We start from the raw sequence: 13,298 nt of genomic DNA, 5'->3' as shown, positions 1-13,298 counted from the left end.
TCTTCTCAGTCTTGCTATGGATTTGTTAATTTTATTGATTTTGTCAAAGAATGAACTCTTTGTTTCATTAACCTCTTTGTTTTTGTTGTCATTTTTATTAATTTCTGCTCTTTTATTATTTTCTTCCTTCTGCCCTTTCTTGGGTATAGGGGAGGTTCTTTTTCTAGGTTTCATGACACAGTAACTTAGAGTTTTGTTTTGAAGCTTTTCTTATTTTCTAACATATGCATTTAGTTCTGTAAATTTCCCTCTCAGTACTACTTTGGCATTTTGATGAGTAATATTTTCATTTTATTCACTTCACTGTATTTTAAAATTTTCCTTGAGAATTCTTACTTGACTCATGGGTTATTTAAAAGGGTGTTGTTTAGCTTCCCAGTGAATACTGGAAAGAGATTTTCCTGTTATCATTCTGTTACTGATTTCTAATTTGATTGCATGATGGTAGGAGAACACCCTCTATGATTCCAATCCTTGTAAATTTATTGAGGCTTGTTTTATGGCCCAGGATCTTGTTTATCTTAGTATGTATTCCATGGCACTTGAACATTTTCTGCTGTTGTTGGATGTGGTATTCTAAAATTGTCAGTTAGCTTTTGTTTTCATTAATGGGGGTATTGAGTTCCTCTTGGTCTTTGCTAATTTTCTGTCTAGTTCTATCAATTTCTATCAGAAGGGGCTGAAATTCCCAACTGTGATTGTAAATTTGTCCATTTCTCCTTTTAGCTCTCGAAGTTTTGTGTTTCACATACTTTGCAACTCTGTTTTTTTGCATATACATTTAGTTTGAAATGAAGGTGTTGGCAGGACCGTGTTCTTTCTGAAGGCTCTAGGGGAAGATCCTTTCTTGCCTCTTCCTAACCTCTGGTTGCTCCAGCCAATCTTCAGTGTTTGTAGACTTGAAGCTGCAACTCTGTAGTCTCTGTCTCTGTCTTCACATGGTCTTTCTCTCTTTCTCTCTCTGGGTGTCTCTATGTGCCCTCTCCTTAGAAGACATCCACCCTAATTTAGTATGACCTTATCTTAAACAGATTAGATCTGCAAATATCCTTCCTCTAAATAAGATGTCAGGGTGCCTGGGTCACTCAGTCATTAAGTGTCTGCCTTCGGCTCAGGTCATGATCTCAGGGTCCTGGGATTGAGGCCCGCATCTGGCTCCCTGCTCAGTGGAAGCCTGCTTCTCCCTCTCCCACTCCCACTGCTTGTGTTCCTTCTCTCACTATATCTCTTTCTGTCAAATAAATAAATAAAGTATTTTAAAAATAGAAAAAATAAATAAGATGTCAGCATTTGCATCAACATGGATGGAACTGGAGGAGATTATGGTAAGTGAAAGACAATTATATGGTTTTACTTATTTGTGGAACATAAGAAATAACATGGAGGACATTAGGAGAAGGAAGGGAAAAATGAAGGGGAGAATCAGAGGGGGAGACAAACCATGAGAGTCTATGGACTCCAGGAAACAAACTGAGGTTTTTTTGCTTATTTTTTTTTAAATATTTTAAGAGAGAGAGACAGCACAAGCACGGGTGAGAGGTAGGCAGAGGGAGAAGGAGGCTCCCTGCTGAGCAAGAGGCCCGATGCGGGACTCAATCCCAGGACCCTGGGATCATAACCTGAGTTTAAGGCAGCTGTTTGACCAACTAAGCCACCCAGGCTCCCCTAAACTGTGGGTTTTAGAGGGGAGGGGGTTGAAGGGATGGGTTAGCCTGATGATGGGTATTAAGGAGGGCATATATTGCATGGATATTACATACAAACAATGAATCATGGAACGCTACATCAGAAACTAATGATGTACTGTATGGTGACTAACATGACATAATAAAAAATATTAAAAAAAAAAAGATGTCATTCTGACATTCTGGGTAGACATGGATTTTCATGGGACATTAGCCAACCCCTTAGACTAACCAGCTTTTTTCTCATTAGTTGTGTTGCAGTTACATAGTCAGAAATCTCCAAGTCCTTCTAGCTTCCAGACTCTCTTAAGCCATTTTTAAAAATTAACATATAATGTAATATTTGTTTCAAGGGTTCAGGTGTGTGATTCGTCAGTCTTATGCAATTCACAGCACTCACCATAGCACATACCCTCCCCAATATCCATCACCCAGCTTCCCCATCCTTCCCATCCGCCTCCCCTCCAGCAAACCTGTTTGTTTCCTGAGATTAAGAGTCTCTTATGGTTTGTCTCCCTCTCTGGTTTCATCTTGTTTCATTTTTCCTTCCTTTCCCTATGATCCTCTGTCTTGTTTCTCAAATTCCTCATATCAGTGAGATCATATGGTAATTGTCTTTCTCTGATTGACTAAGCCATTTTGACTTTCAGAGCCATATGTTATAAGGAATTCTGAGATTTTTGTCTTTCTGGATGATAGACTATAGTACCTCACCCTTATTGTTGATCTTAAACTCTTTTTTTTTTTTTTTTTTTAAAGATTTTATTTATTCATTTGACCGAGAGAAATCACAAGTAGGCAGAGAGGCAGGCAGAGAGAGAGAGAGGGAAGCAGGCTCCCTGCTGAGCAGAAAGCCCGATGCGGGGCTTGATCCCAGGACCCTGAGACCATGACCCGAGCCGAAGGCAGCGGCTTAACCCACTGAGCCACCCAGGCGCCCCTGATCTTAAACTCTTAACATAACATGCTTGTTCCCTGTCAAGTTCCCATTATTTCTGCTGATCTGTTTTTTTTTTTTTTTCTAAGAGCAGCTGTTCTTCTAGTTACTTCCTCTACTAATTGTAAGTTGAAATATGGCAAGAAATTGTCACATGCTGTCCTCTTCCTCAAATGGGGTTTTTAGTAGATGCTGGGTAGAGTCTAGCTTTTTTTTTTTTCCTCTACAAGAAACATCTGAAAATATTTGAATTTTATTCTGGAATCAAGAGATGAATTTAGGGGACAGTAAACTTTTTTTGGATAGGGAAGTAAAGTGATTAGTTTGCAGGATGGAGTGTAGTTGGTAGGCACTGGAAACATTGGAGACCGCAGGAAATCTATTGAGGTCATCAAAGCATGTGGTAAAATAAACCTGAGCTAGAGTGGGATTTGGCAGATATTGAGAACAGGTAGAGTAGGGATTATTAGTTGCTGAATATGAATACTAAAGGAAATGATTCTAAGGTTTCAATTTTGTGGTAATGGATTCATTAGTAGCAGTTAGATATTTGTGAGGTATTGTCTATGACTTAAGTTTGAGATATACTGAGTGTGAAGTGACTGAGGTTTTAGGTAGCAAAATGTAGTTTGGAACTGTTTTGAAGACATTTGGAAATTAATTCCTAATGTTCCTTCTCAGATACAAGTGTACATTTGGTACTTATTATTAAGACAGAACTTGAGGTTTTTAGACCTTTAAAGGCACGAGTAACAGTTAATGGTCATAAATATGACTTTGAGTCATCAAGAAGCGATTTATGTTGAGCAAACTGTTTACGAAGGCAGAGATTTAAAGATTTTATTTTTAAGTAATCTCCACACCCAGTGTGGGGCTCAGACTTACAACCCTGATATCAAGAGTCGAACGCTCCACCAGCTGAGCCAGTGAGGCACCCTGAAGACAGCAATTTAATTAAAATTTTAAAAAATTCCTTCCATAGTACTGAAGATACAGTTGTTCTAATGCTTGGTGTCATGTCCTCTTAAGTTTATCCATGTTGTAGCAAGTGGTGAGATCCTTTTGAAAGCTGCATGATACCCCACTGTACCTGTGCACCTGTCAGTGGACAGTTGGATTGCTTCCATCTTTTGACTATTGTGAATAATGCTGTGATGAACATAGGTGTACAAATATCTCTTCGCAGTTCTGCTTTTTTTTTTTAATTTTTTAAAGATTTTATGTATTTATTTGGGAGAGAGACAGTGAGAGAGAGTATGAGTGAGGAGAAGGTCAGAGGGAGAAGCAGACTCCCCATGGAGCTGGGAGCCCAATGCGGGACTCAATCCCGGGACTCCGGGATCATGATCTGAGCCAAAGGCAGTCGTCCAACCAACTGAGCCACCCAGATGTCCCCATAATTCTGCTCTTAATATTTGGGGGTATCTACCCAGAAGTGGGATTTTTTGGGAACCTCCATACTGTTTTCCTTAATGGTAACACCATTGTATATTCCCACCATCAGTGCACAAGGTTCCAACTTCTCTGCTTCCATTCCAGCAGTTATTTTCTATTCTTGGTAGTGGCCCTTCTTATGAGTATGAGGTGATACCTCATAGTGGTTTTGATTTGAATTTCTCTCGTGATTAGTGCTATTGAACACCTTTTCATGTGCATGTTGGCCATTTGTATAGCTTCTTTGGAGATATGTCTGTTCAGGTCCTTTTGCTTTTTTGCTGTTGTTGAGTTGTAGAAGTTCCTTCGGTGTTCTGGATGTTAAACCCTTATCACATATAGAATTTGCTGTTACTTCCTTCATTCTGTAGTTTGCCTTTTTACTCTTTCAGTTGTTTTCCTTGATTGCACAAGTTTTTAAGTGTGATGTAGTCCATTTGTCTATTTTTTATCTTGTTGCCTGTCATATCCAAGAAATTTGGTGTCATATCCAAGAAATTATTGACAGAACCAGTGTCTTGAAGCTTTCTCCCAGGTTATCATATGAACTTTAGGATGGTTTTTTCAATTTCTGCAAAATATGCCACTGGGATTTTGATAGTAATTACATTGAATCTATTGATTATTTTGGTAGTATGGACATTTTAATAATATTAAGTCTTCTAATCCACAGCATAATATCTTTCCATTTATATATCTTCTTTGATTTTTCTTAACAATATTTTATAGTTTTCAGTGTACAAGTCTTTCATCTTCTTTGCTCGGTTTCTTAAGTCTTTTCTTCTTTTTGATGCTCTAGTAAGTAGAAAATATTAATTTCCTTTTTGCACAGGTCATTGTTAGTATACAGAAACACCTGATTTTTGAAGCTATAGAATAGCTTTTCTAAATTAGTTTATTATTTCTAACGATTTTATGTGTGTGTGTGGAATTTTTAAAGTTTTCTACATATAAGACCATGCCATCTGCATGTAATTTTACGTCTTTTCTAAGTTTTATGCTTTTTATTTATTGTCTAATTGCTCTGGCTAGAACTTAAAGTCTGTGTTGGATCATAGTGGTGACAGAGGGTATCTTTGCCTTTTCCTGATCTATCTTAGAGGAAAAAGTCTGTATTTTCCCATTGGGTACAACATTAGCTTTGAGCTTTTCATACATCTTTTATTATATGGAGGTAGTTTCTTTCTATTCATAGTTTATTGAGTGTTGTTTTTTTTTTTTTCATGAAAGCATGTTGAATTTTATCACTGTTAAATTTGTGTGTGTGGGGAAAGGTGGTCTTGGACTTCCTATTCGCAATATAGAACTCAGAATGACATTTTTAAAGTATAATTTGTTTGGATCATGTTACTCTTAGGCCATTGTCCACAGTGAACTGTAATACTGTACAGACTCTACCCCCATCCAGCCTTCCTTCACTTCTCTGATACTGCATTTTTCTACTTTTCCCTTCCCTCATTTTGGCTCCAGCCATACCAGTCTTTTTACTGGTCCTGGAGCATGGGCAACCATCTCTCATCTTAATGTCTTTTACTTACTGTTCTCCCTGCCTGGCATGTTCTTCCCTCAGATAACACATGGCTTATATTCTTGCCTCCTTTAGGTCTTTAGTCAAGTAAAGGCTTCCTGACCACCTCTGCCCAATACTTCCTGTCCACATTCCCACTTTATTTTCCCCTTAACACTCAGTACCATTTCACAGTTTGTTATACTTACTGAATTGTAAGCTATTTGTCTGTCTTTCATTTGAACGTAAAATGGGGGCAGTGTTGTATTCCCAGTGCCTGGTATCTGATAAGCACTCTATAAATATTTGTTGAAGTAATGAGTAAGTTGATGGATGTCATGCTGAAGTGGTTTATTACCTTGTGAAGGCAATGGGAAGCTAGCTGTTGTACCAATTTGTACTTCATCAGCAAAGTTTGTGAGTACAGGCCTTTTCCTCCCTCTTTTTCTTTCTTCTTTCAAAATTTTCACTATTTTTTTTTAAAGAAAAGACCTTTTTTTTTTTTTTTAAGATTTTATTTATTTATTTGACAGAGAGAGATCACAAGTAGACAGAGAGGCAGGCGGGTGGGGGGGGGAGAGGGACAGGCTCTCTGCGGGACTTGATCCCAGGACCCTGAGATCATGACCTGATCCAAAGGCAGCGGCTTAATCCACTGAGCCACCCAGGTGCCCAAAATCTTCACTATTTTGAACTAATGTCTATTCTTCTGATTTGTGCATTTTTTAATCATTGCAGAAATGGAATGGTTTTTCATATTTTTATGGGCCATTTGTATTTTCTTTTGAATTGCTTATTCATGTTCTTTGTGGGTTTATAGTATTCACATTGGGAAGAAAGACCATACTAAGTAGGAGAAGCTACACACAGATCTTTCTCTGCATTTTGTGGGGAAGAGCACATTGATCAGGGTTGTACTTTTTCAGGGAGAGACAGTCAGTCCCCCTTGATTTCATCCCTGTGTCAGTCAGGGCCTAGGTGGGAGACAGATGGCACATGATAAAGGTTTAACTGTGAAGACTTTATCGTTTCTTGGCCTTTTGGCTAAGATCAAGTGTAGTAACTGTGAAGAGTTTAATGAAATAACTCCTTTTAAAGATGAGCACATGATTAACCCACAAGTGATAATAAAGCACTCAGAGTCTAGCAGCAGGGTGAAGCCATTATTACTATTATCCAAATAATAGCCCCCGAAAATATTCATGTGCTAATCCCCAGAACCTGCAGTTTTTTTTTAACCTCACATGGCAAAAGATATTTTGCAGATGTGTATAAATTAAGGGTCCTGAACTGTAGAAATTATTCTGTATTATTCAGGTAGGCTCAGTCTGATCACATGAGTCCTTGGAGAAGCAGAGAACCTTTACTGACTATGGACAAAGAGATAGGTGACAAAAGAGGAACGGTCAGAGAGATGATATTTCTGGGTTTGGGGAAGGGGAAATGGGGACCATGAGCCAAAGAATGTGACTAACCTCTACAAGCTGGAAAGGGCAAAGAAATAGGATTTTCCCTTCAAGTCTCCAGAAAGGAATGGGGCCCTGCTGACAAGTTGATGTTAGTTCAGTGAGACCCATGTCAGACTTTTGACCTATAGAACTATAAGAGAATACATATGTGTTGTTTTAAACTGCTCAGTTTGTGGTAATTTTTTGCAGTGACAATAGAAAAATATATCCCTGTGCCTCAAGGGACAAGAGAGCAGTAACAGTGTGCCGAAGCCTGGGGAGAGCTAAAGCCATGGGAGCAGGAGCTGCCTGCTGGGAGAGAGGGCTACAGAGGAACATAGCCACTGCCAGAACTTTGGGGAGCAAGGGGGACACATGCCCTGACTTCTCTCTCTCTCCTCTCCAGTCTCTGACCAGTCCCTCCCACTGAGTAAATTCAGCCTGAAGCTGAAGCTGACTTGCAACCTGGGTCATAAGGTCCAGAAGTTAACCTCTTGGGCACAGGATAAGGCAGACAAGGGTGGAGAAAGTATTAAGGTTCAGATGCAGATCAAGAGTTGCCAGGAAAGTCCACTCTTTTTGTCCCCTAGCATCGATCCCTCTTCTGTACTTAGATTGAGAAACTTGGGTCATTGTGGAATGATGCCGGTTTAGTTGTGGTCCTACTTGGACCCTGAAGTTGTTGCACTGTTGGTACTTGTCATGGTAGGGAAATCAGGGAAACAGAAACTTTAAAGGAAAGCTTTCATAGCCCCTGCTTCTACAGATAGTCACAGAGCCTGAATTCAATAATTGTAGTCACCTCCCACCACCAAATTCTGCATTCCCTTATACTTTGTCAGCGCTTTTTTCTTTTTCTTTTTCTTTTTCAACCTGGTGGAGTGGCCCAAACGTTAGTGTTCTTATTTTCTTTAAGTAAATACCTAGTGGTGGAATTATGGGATTGGGCAGTTTTAGTGCTATATTTTAAACAATCAAAATTAATGCAGAAAAATCCTTGATGAACAAAATGCTAAAATTTAAAATAAAGACAGACCTAGCAGTGCCATGTTGAGCCACATTGAAGCCTGGGACAAAAGGAAGAATGTGTACTCTAGAAACATATGTTCCTGTAATTTTTTTTTTAAAGATTTTATTTATTTATTTGACAGAGATTACAAGTAGGCAGAGAGGCAGGCAGAGAGAGAGGAGGAAGCAGGCTCCCCGCTGAGCAGAGAACCCGATGTGGGACTTGATCCCAGGACCCCAGGATCATGACCCGAGCCGAAGGCAGAGGCTTTAACCCACTGAGCCACCCAGGCGCCCCTCCTGTAATTTTTTAATGGTTTTTTCCCCCAGAACATTAAAGCAGTTGAAAAGTGTTGAAAATTGGAAATAAGTATATTAAAATTCACAACATTATTTTAATTTTAAATATTTTGTGCCCCAAACAGAATTTTTTATAATTTTACTTTCCTGGCTTTAACTGAAGGAAACACTTCAATAATGTGGTCAAAATTTACTTCTTTGCTAATCCAGTTTTCAGTTGAGATTTGTTGGATATAGTGAGAGAAAGTGACTTTGAAAGTATGTTTGGTGGGTGTAAATTATTAGCAAGAGGTGTGAATATATTTCCTGAACCTGAAAGTGAATTAAAAGAGAAACTGGAAATGTATGAATTACCAGATGTGATATTCTTATTGGAAAAAGCCGATAAAGTAAACAGTAAAGAGATTGTAGGCACCCGTATTAGTTTCCTACTGCTGATATGACAAATTGTCACCACTGAATTGGTGACTTTAAAACAATACATTCATTATCTTACTGTTTTGGAGGTCAGGTATTCTAAAACCAAAGTGTTGACAGGGCCATATTCCCTCTGGAGACTCTTGGTGGGGATTCCATTTTCTGGCTTCTAGAGACCCCTGCATCTTTTGGTTCATGACTCCTTCCTCCGTTTTAAGTTAGTAGCAGAGGATTTTCAGATCTCTTTCTCTGAATCTGATAATACTTTCTCCCTCTTATAAGGACCATTACGATTACAGTGGGCCCTGCTACCTAATCCAACATAATTTTCCATATCCAGTTGTTTGATTTAATCACACCCACAATATCTCATTTGTTATGTAAAGTAACATATTCACAGGTCCTGGGAATTAGGATGAAGACATTTTTGGGGTCTTATTCTGGCTACCAAGCATATTAATTTCACATTCAAAATGGAGGTATGAAAAATTAACTAAAGTGCTTTAGATTTTGAATTTTTAGCTGGGGGGATAATCTTATTTACAAAATGCAGCCACTCACTTGGCTCTTAAATATTTTGACAGTTTAAGTCTTACGAAATTTCATCTGAAATAGTTTTAAGTGTCATGCAAGATCCATAATTTGTAATATAAAAGCAATGTTGTGTTTGGATCTTCTCAAACTGATTCACAGATTTTGTTCAGTGCAGTCTTATGCAAATTCGGAAGTGGACTGCAGAACTTAAAAAAAAAAAAAGCAGTCCCAGTGTTCTGCAGAAAAAATTTCAATAAGCTGAAGTTAATTAAAAAATATTTGTGGAGCACCTGGGTGGCTCAATTGGTTAAACAGCTGACTCTTGATTTTGGCTCAGGTCATGATTTCAGGGTCGAGCCCTGCATCCATCCTGGGCGTGGAACCTGCTTAAGATTCTCTCTCTCCTTCTCCCTCTGCCCTTTTCCCTCCTCCCTTTCTAAAAAATAACAAATTAATTAAAGAACTTATTTGAGATTGTTACTTGGTCAAGAAATTTTCAAACAAGGAAGTTGTCTATATTGAAAACAAGCAAAAGTAGATTTAAAAAATATTGATGTTTGCTTTCATTAGATCCAGTTATGAATTTTTTTGCATTAAATCTGATTTTAAGAAATATTGCCTTGGGAGTCTGGGTGGTTCAATTGCTTAAATGATTTCAACTCAGATCAGGATTTCATGGGTCATGGGATCAAGCCCTGTCTGGTGCTCTGTGCTCAGCTGAGAGTCTGCTTGAGGTTCTCCCTTTCCCTCTCCCTCTGCCCCTCCCCCACCTGTGTATGTATGCACTCTCTCTCTCAAATAAATCTTTTTTTAAAATGATTTTATTTGAGAATGAGAGAGACAGAGAGTGAGCATAAGCAGGGGAGACGGGTAGAGGGGAAAGGGAGAACAGACTCCCCACTGAGAAGGGAGCCAGATGTGGGGCTCAATCCCAGGACCATGACCTGAGCCGAAGGCAGATGTTTAACCGACTGAGCCACCCACCCAATAAATAAAGTAAATAAATCTTTAAATAAATAAACCCAATAAATCTTTTTTAAAAATACTGCATTAAGGTATTATTTATCTTGATTATTGAGTTTTTGGTACCCCCCCTTAAATTTTGCTCCCAAGGTGAGTGCTTTTTTCCTTTTACCCTAATTCTGGCCCTGTCTTCTGCTGTAAAATGGGTTCCTTTGTTAGATGTAAAGTTAAGTAGGATCCTGTAGTGTTGAGTAAGGCATTTGGTAAGGCCTTAGTCAGTGCTAGCAGCAGACTTGTGGGCAGGGAAGGCAAATCCTTACCTGGAATGGGTATCCCTGCCAGGGGGCTGCAACCTTGGTTGCATGTCAGAAGTACCTGAGGAGTTTGTAAAATGCCTGTGATCACACTGTACTCAAGACCAATAAATCAGTCTCTGTGATCGGACCTAAGCAGCCATCACTGTTAAAGCTCCTCAGGTGATTCAGTGTGCAGCCAAGGCTGAGAACAACTTATCCACGTCAGTACTTACTAAACTTCAGTATGTACACGAACCATCTAGAGATGGTGTTACCGATGTATTAGCTTCAGGGCCTGAGAGTTGCATTTCTAAAAAGCTTCCTGGTGTTGCTATTGTTGCTGGTTCATTGACCACACTTGAGTAGCAAGGACTCCTGGTGTGTTAGAGGTATTCTGGTATTTTAACCTCACCCCCTGTAGGCCACAGTTGCATGCAGATTGCAGTTAACAAATCCAGGAGAGACTACCTCCAGGTGTCTGAGCTGACTCTTTAAATCCTGAATTTTGTTTGAATGTACTCCTAACAATAAATTCAGCCATACCCAGCCATATATTTTGTCCTCCTTGGTCTAATAACCCATCCATGTCTCTGGCATCTTGCTGATACAAATTGGAAAGATGCTAGAACCCCAGGGTATGTGCTCTTTTCCCAGAGGTAGTCTTGTATTTATAACCCTAGGCTAATGTGGAACCTGACCCCCTCCGCGGCCTGCAGGTGGTAAGGAGTAATAGTGGTGGTGTAGAGGAGACTGGGCATCTCCTTGTGAAGTAACTGCTTCAAGTGAAGTTACTGAAAGGTTTTTATGCAAGGGAAGCCTGACTGGAAGGAGGGAGAAGGGACTGCTTTTTTCAGCACAAAGGTTTGAAGTTTGGGTGTCCAAAGTTAAACTTCCCATGTTAGTTCAAACATCCCCATCTCAAGATACAGAGTCCCACTTCCTGTCAACCATCGCTTGTAACTTCTCACTGGCAGGGTCATACTTCTACATGGCATTGCAGATCTGCAAACCATACATGTGGGCATGGGGCCACAGCCTCAGCCAGATCTGTCGTGGAGCTTTAGGACTGCAAAATGAAGACATGTTAAAAGAATCAGATGCCTTGAAGTTCTACACTATTTAGCTAGACATTATAGAGTTTTCTACCTGTTTAGTTAGTCTTAAACATGAGAATAAAAGTGAGTACAGAAATTTTAAGTAATTCTTTAAATGAATGAATCACCATTGCCAATCATTGAATATTAAGAGGGGCCTTGAATGTCTGAGATGCTGTATCACACTGACAATAGATTCTTAAATTGTTGATGATTCAACATCTTCTGTTTTTTTATTTACAGAAACTTATTGGAGAAGTGTTTAATATTGTGAGCCAACAGTCTACTGCTCGACCTGGCTGCATTATTGAACTCGATGCAATAACCAACCAAGTAAAAACATGCTTGTGAATTGGGGGTATTAATATACTTTATCCCAGAGTGCTTTATGTGCATATATTTCATGATCAGAATAATTGTATTCCCAGTTTGAGAACTGTAAATACAGCCAGCTTCTCTTGATTTGAGAATTGTAAATACAGCCAGCTTCTCTTGATTTCCACAGTGAAAATCTAATGATTTAGGGATTATTCTCCAGCTAAATTGTATCTGTAGCCTTATTTCCTGTTTAAAGGACATTCGATTCAGTCAGGAAAACTGTGAAGGAAAATACATTACAGCTACGTAGGGGGCTTGAGTTGTGGTTTCTTTTTTTATACTATTTCTCATTTCAACTCAGACGATAGTTCAGCTTTAGACTGGTTGCCTTGTTAGGCTGAATATTAGATGTTTTTACAATATCCATAAAAAGTAAGATCAAAGTATACATTTACTTTCTAATCCTAGGTCTTTTGTATAGTCATTGTTCTTCCTTGGCAACTACCCAGGAAAGAGGGAGAACTCTTCTCCCTACAGTGAGTTTATAAATCTCTTTCTAGACCTCAAGATACTTGTTTCTTCAGGATCATGTTGATGGACTAAGGGATAGCACTAATATATTCATTCCAAATAGGAAAAAAGATTGTTTTGGTGAGGAAGTTACCAATATTTTCAAACAAGGAAATGAAGAAATTGAGCAAACCATATTTAAAAACAAATATAGTTGTATTATTTTTTTTCCATGGTGCCTGGTACTTTCTGTTGAGGAAAATGTAATAATTTCCACCAATGTAGAGAAATGTCAGCTCTTGGCAACAGAAATATGGCTGCCAGATTCACGTTACTAATGCCTCCAAGGAAATCCCTAACCTGTGATTTCCTTATTCTCCTCCGTAGGGATATGGCAGAAGAGTGGACTGTCTTCATTCCCATAAAGGTCTTCATTTTTAATGGCTGGGTGTTAAACTCTTCTCCCACTTTAGCTCCTTCTCTTCACCATGGGATATTAACAGAGGCCACTCTTACTTAGTGTCATGCTTTTCACTTCATAGCTGTTCAAGATTCCCCCTCCCCCCGCCCCCCAGTAGTGGCTATCTTTAACATAAGGGCTGGTGAACTGTAAGCACCGATAAATGGCTAAAACTCATTCTAGGTTTTTGCCCAATGTGCTGTATGGTTTCAATATCCATGAATACCTCACCCTTCCCTTCTCATTTATTTTTTCCTTTAGGGAGGTGACCTTTTTCTCTACATGGGAAGAGATTTTTGGTTTCTATGTGGAGAGACATAAAAATACCATATAACTTTCATATATATTCTGTGGGTCAACATAATATTATAGATCTTTCATTTCTGT

The 13,298-nt window shown here is 39.0% G+C and overlaps 1 protein-coding gene and 1 pseudogene across 4 annotated transcripts in view; both read left to right on the top strand.

Moving 5' to 3' along the window:
* The window catches only part of DMXL2 (Dmx like 2), a 158,706-nt gene that overhangs the window by 80,632 nt on the left and 64,776 nt on the right, over positions 1 to 13,298 (top strand). For all 4 annotated transcript variants that reach the window (XM_059372826.1, XM_059372824.1, XM_059372825.1 and 1 more), the window contains exon 14: positions 11,867 to 11,956. In XM_059372826.1, coding sequence (XP_059228809.1) covers positions 11,867 to 11,956 — 90 coding nt within the window. The remainder of the gene's footprint in view (positions 1 to 11,866; positions 11,957 to 13,298) is intronic.
* On the top strand, positions 6,588 to 6,655 carry LOC132000346 (U2 spliceosomal RNA; annotated as a pseudogene).

This window comes from Mustela nigripes, chromosome 13, assembly GCF_022355385.1.
Source record: "Mustela nigripes isolate SB6536 chromosome 13, MUSNIG.SB6536, whole genome shotgun sequence".
Lineage (NCBI taxonomy): Eukaryota > Metazoa > Chordata > Mammalia > Carnivora > Mustelidae > Mustela > Mustela nigripes.
This window is presented reverse-complemented; position numbering and strand designations above follow the sequence as displayed.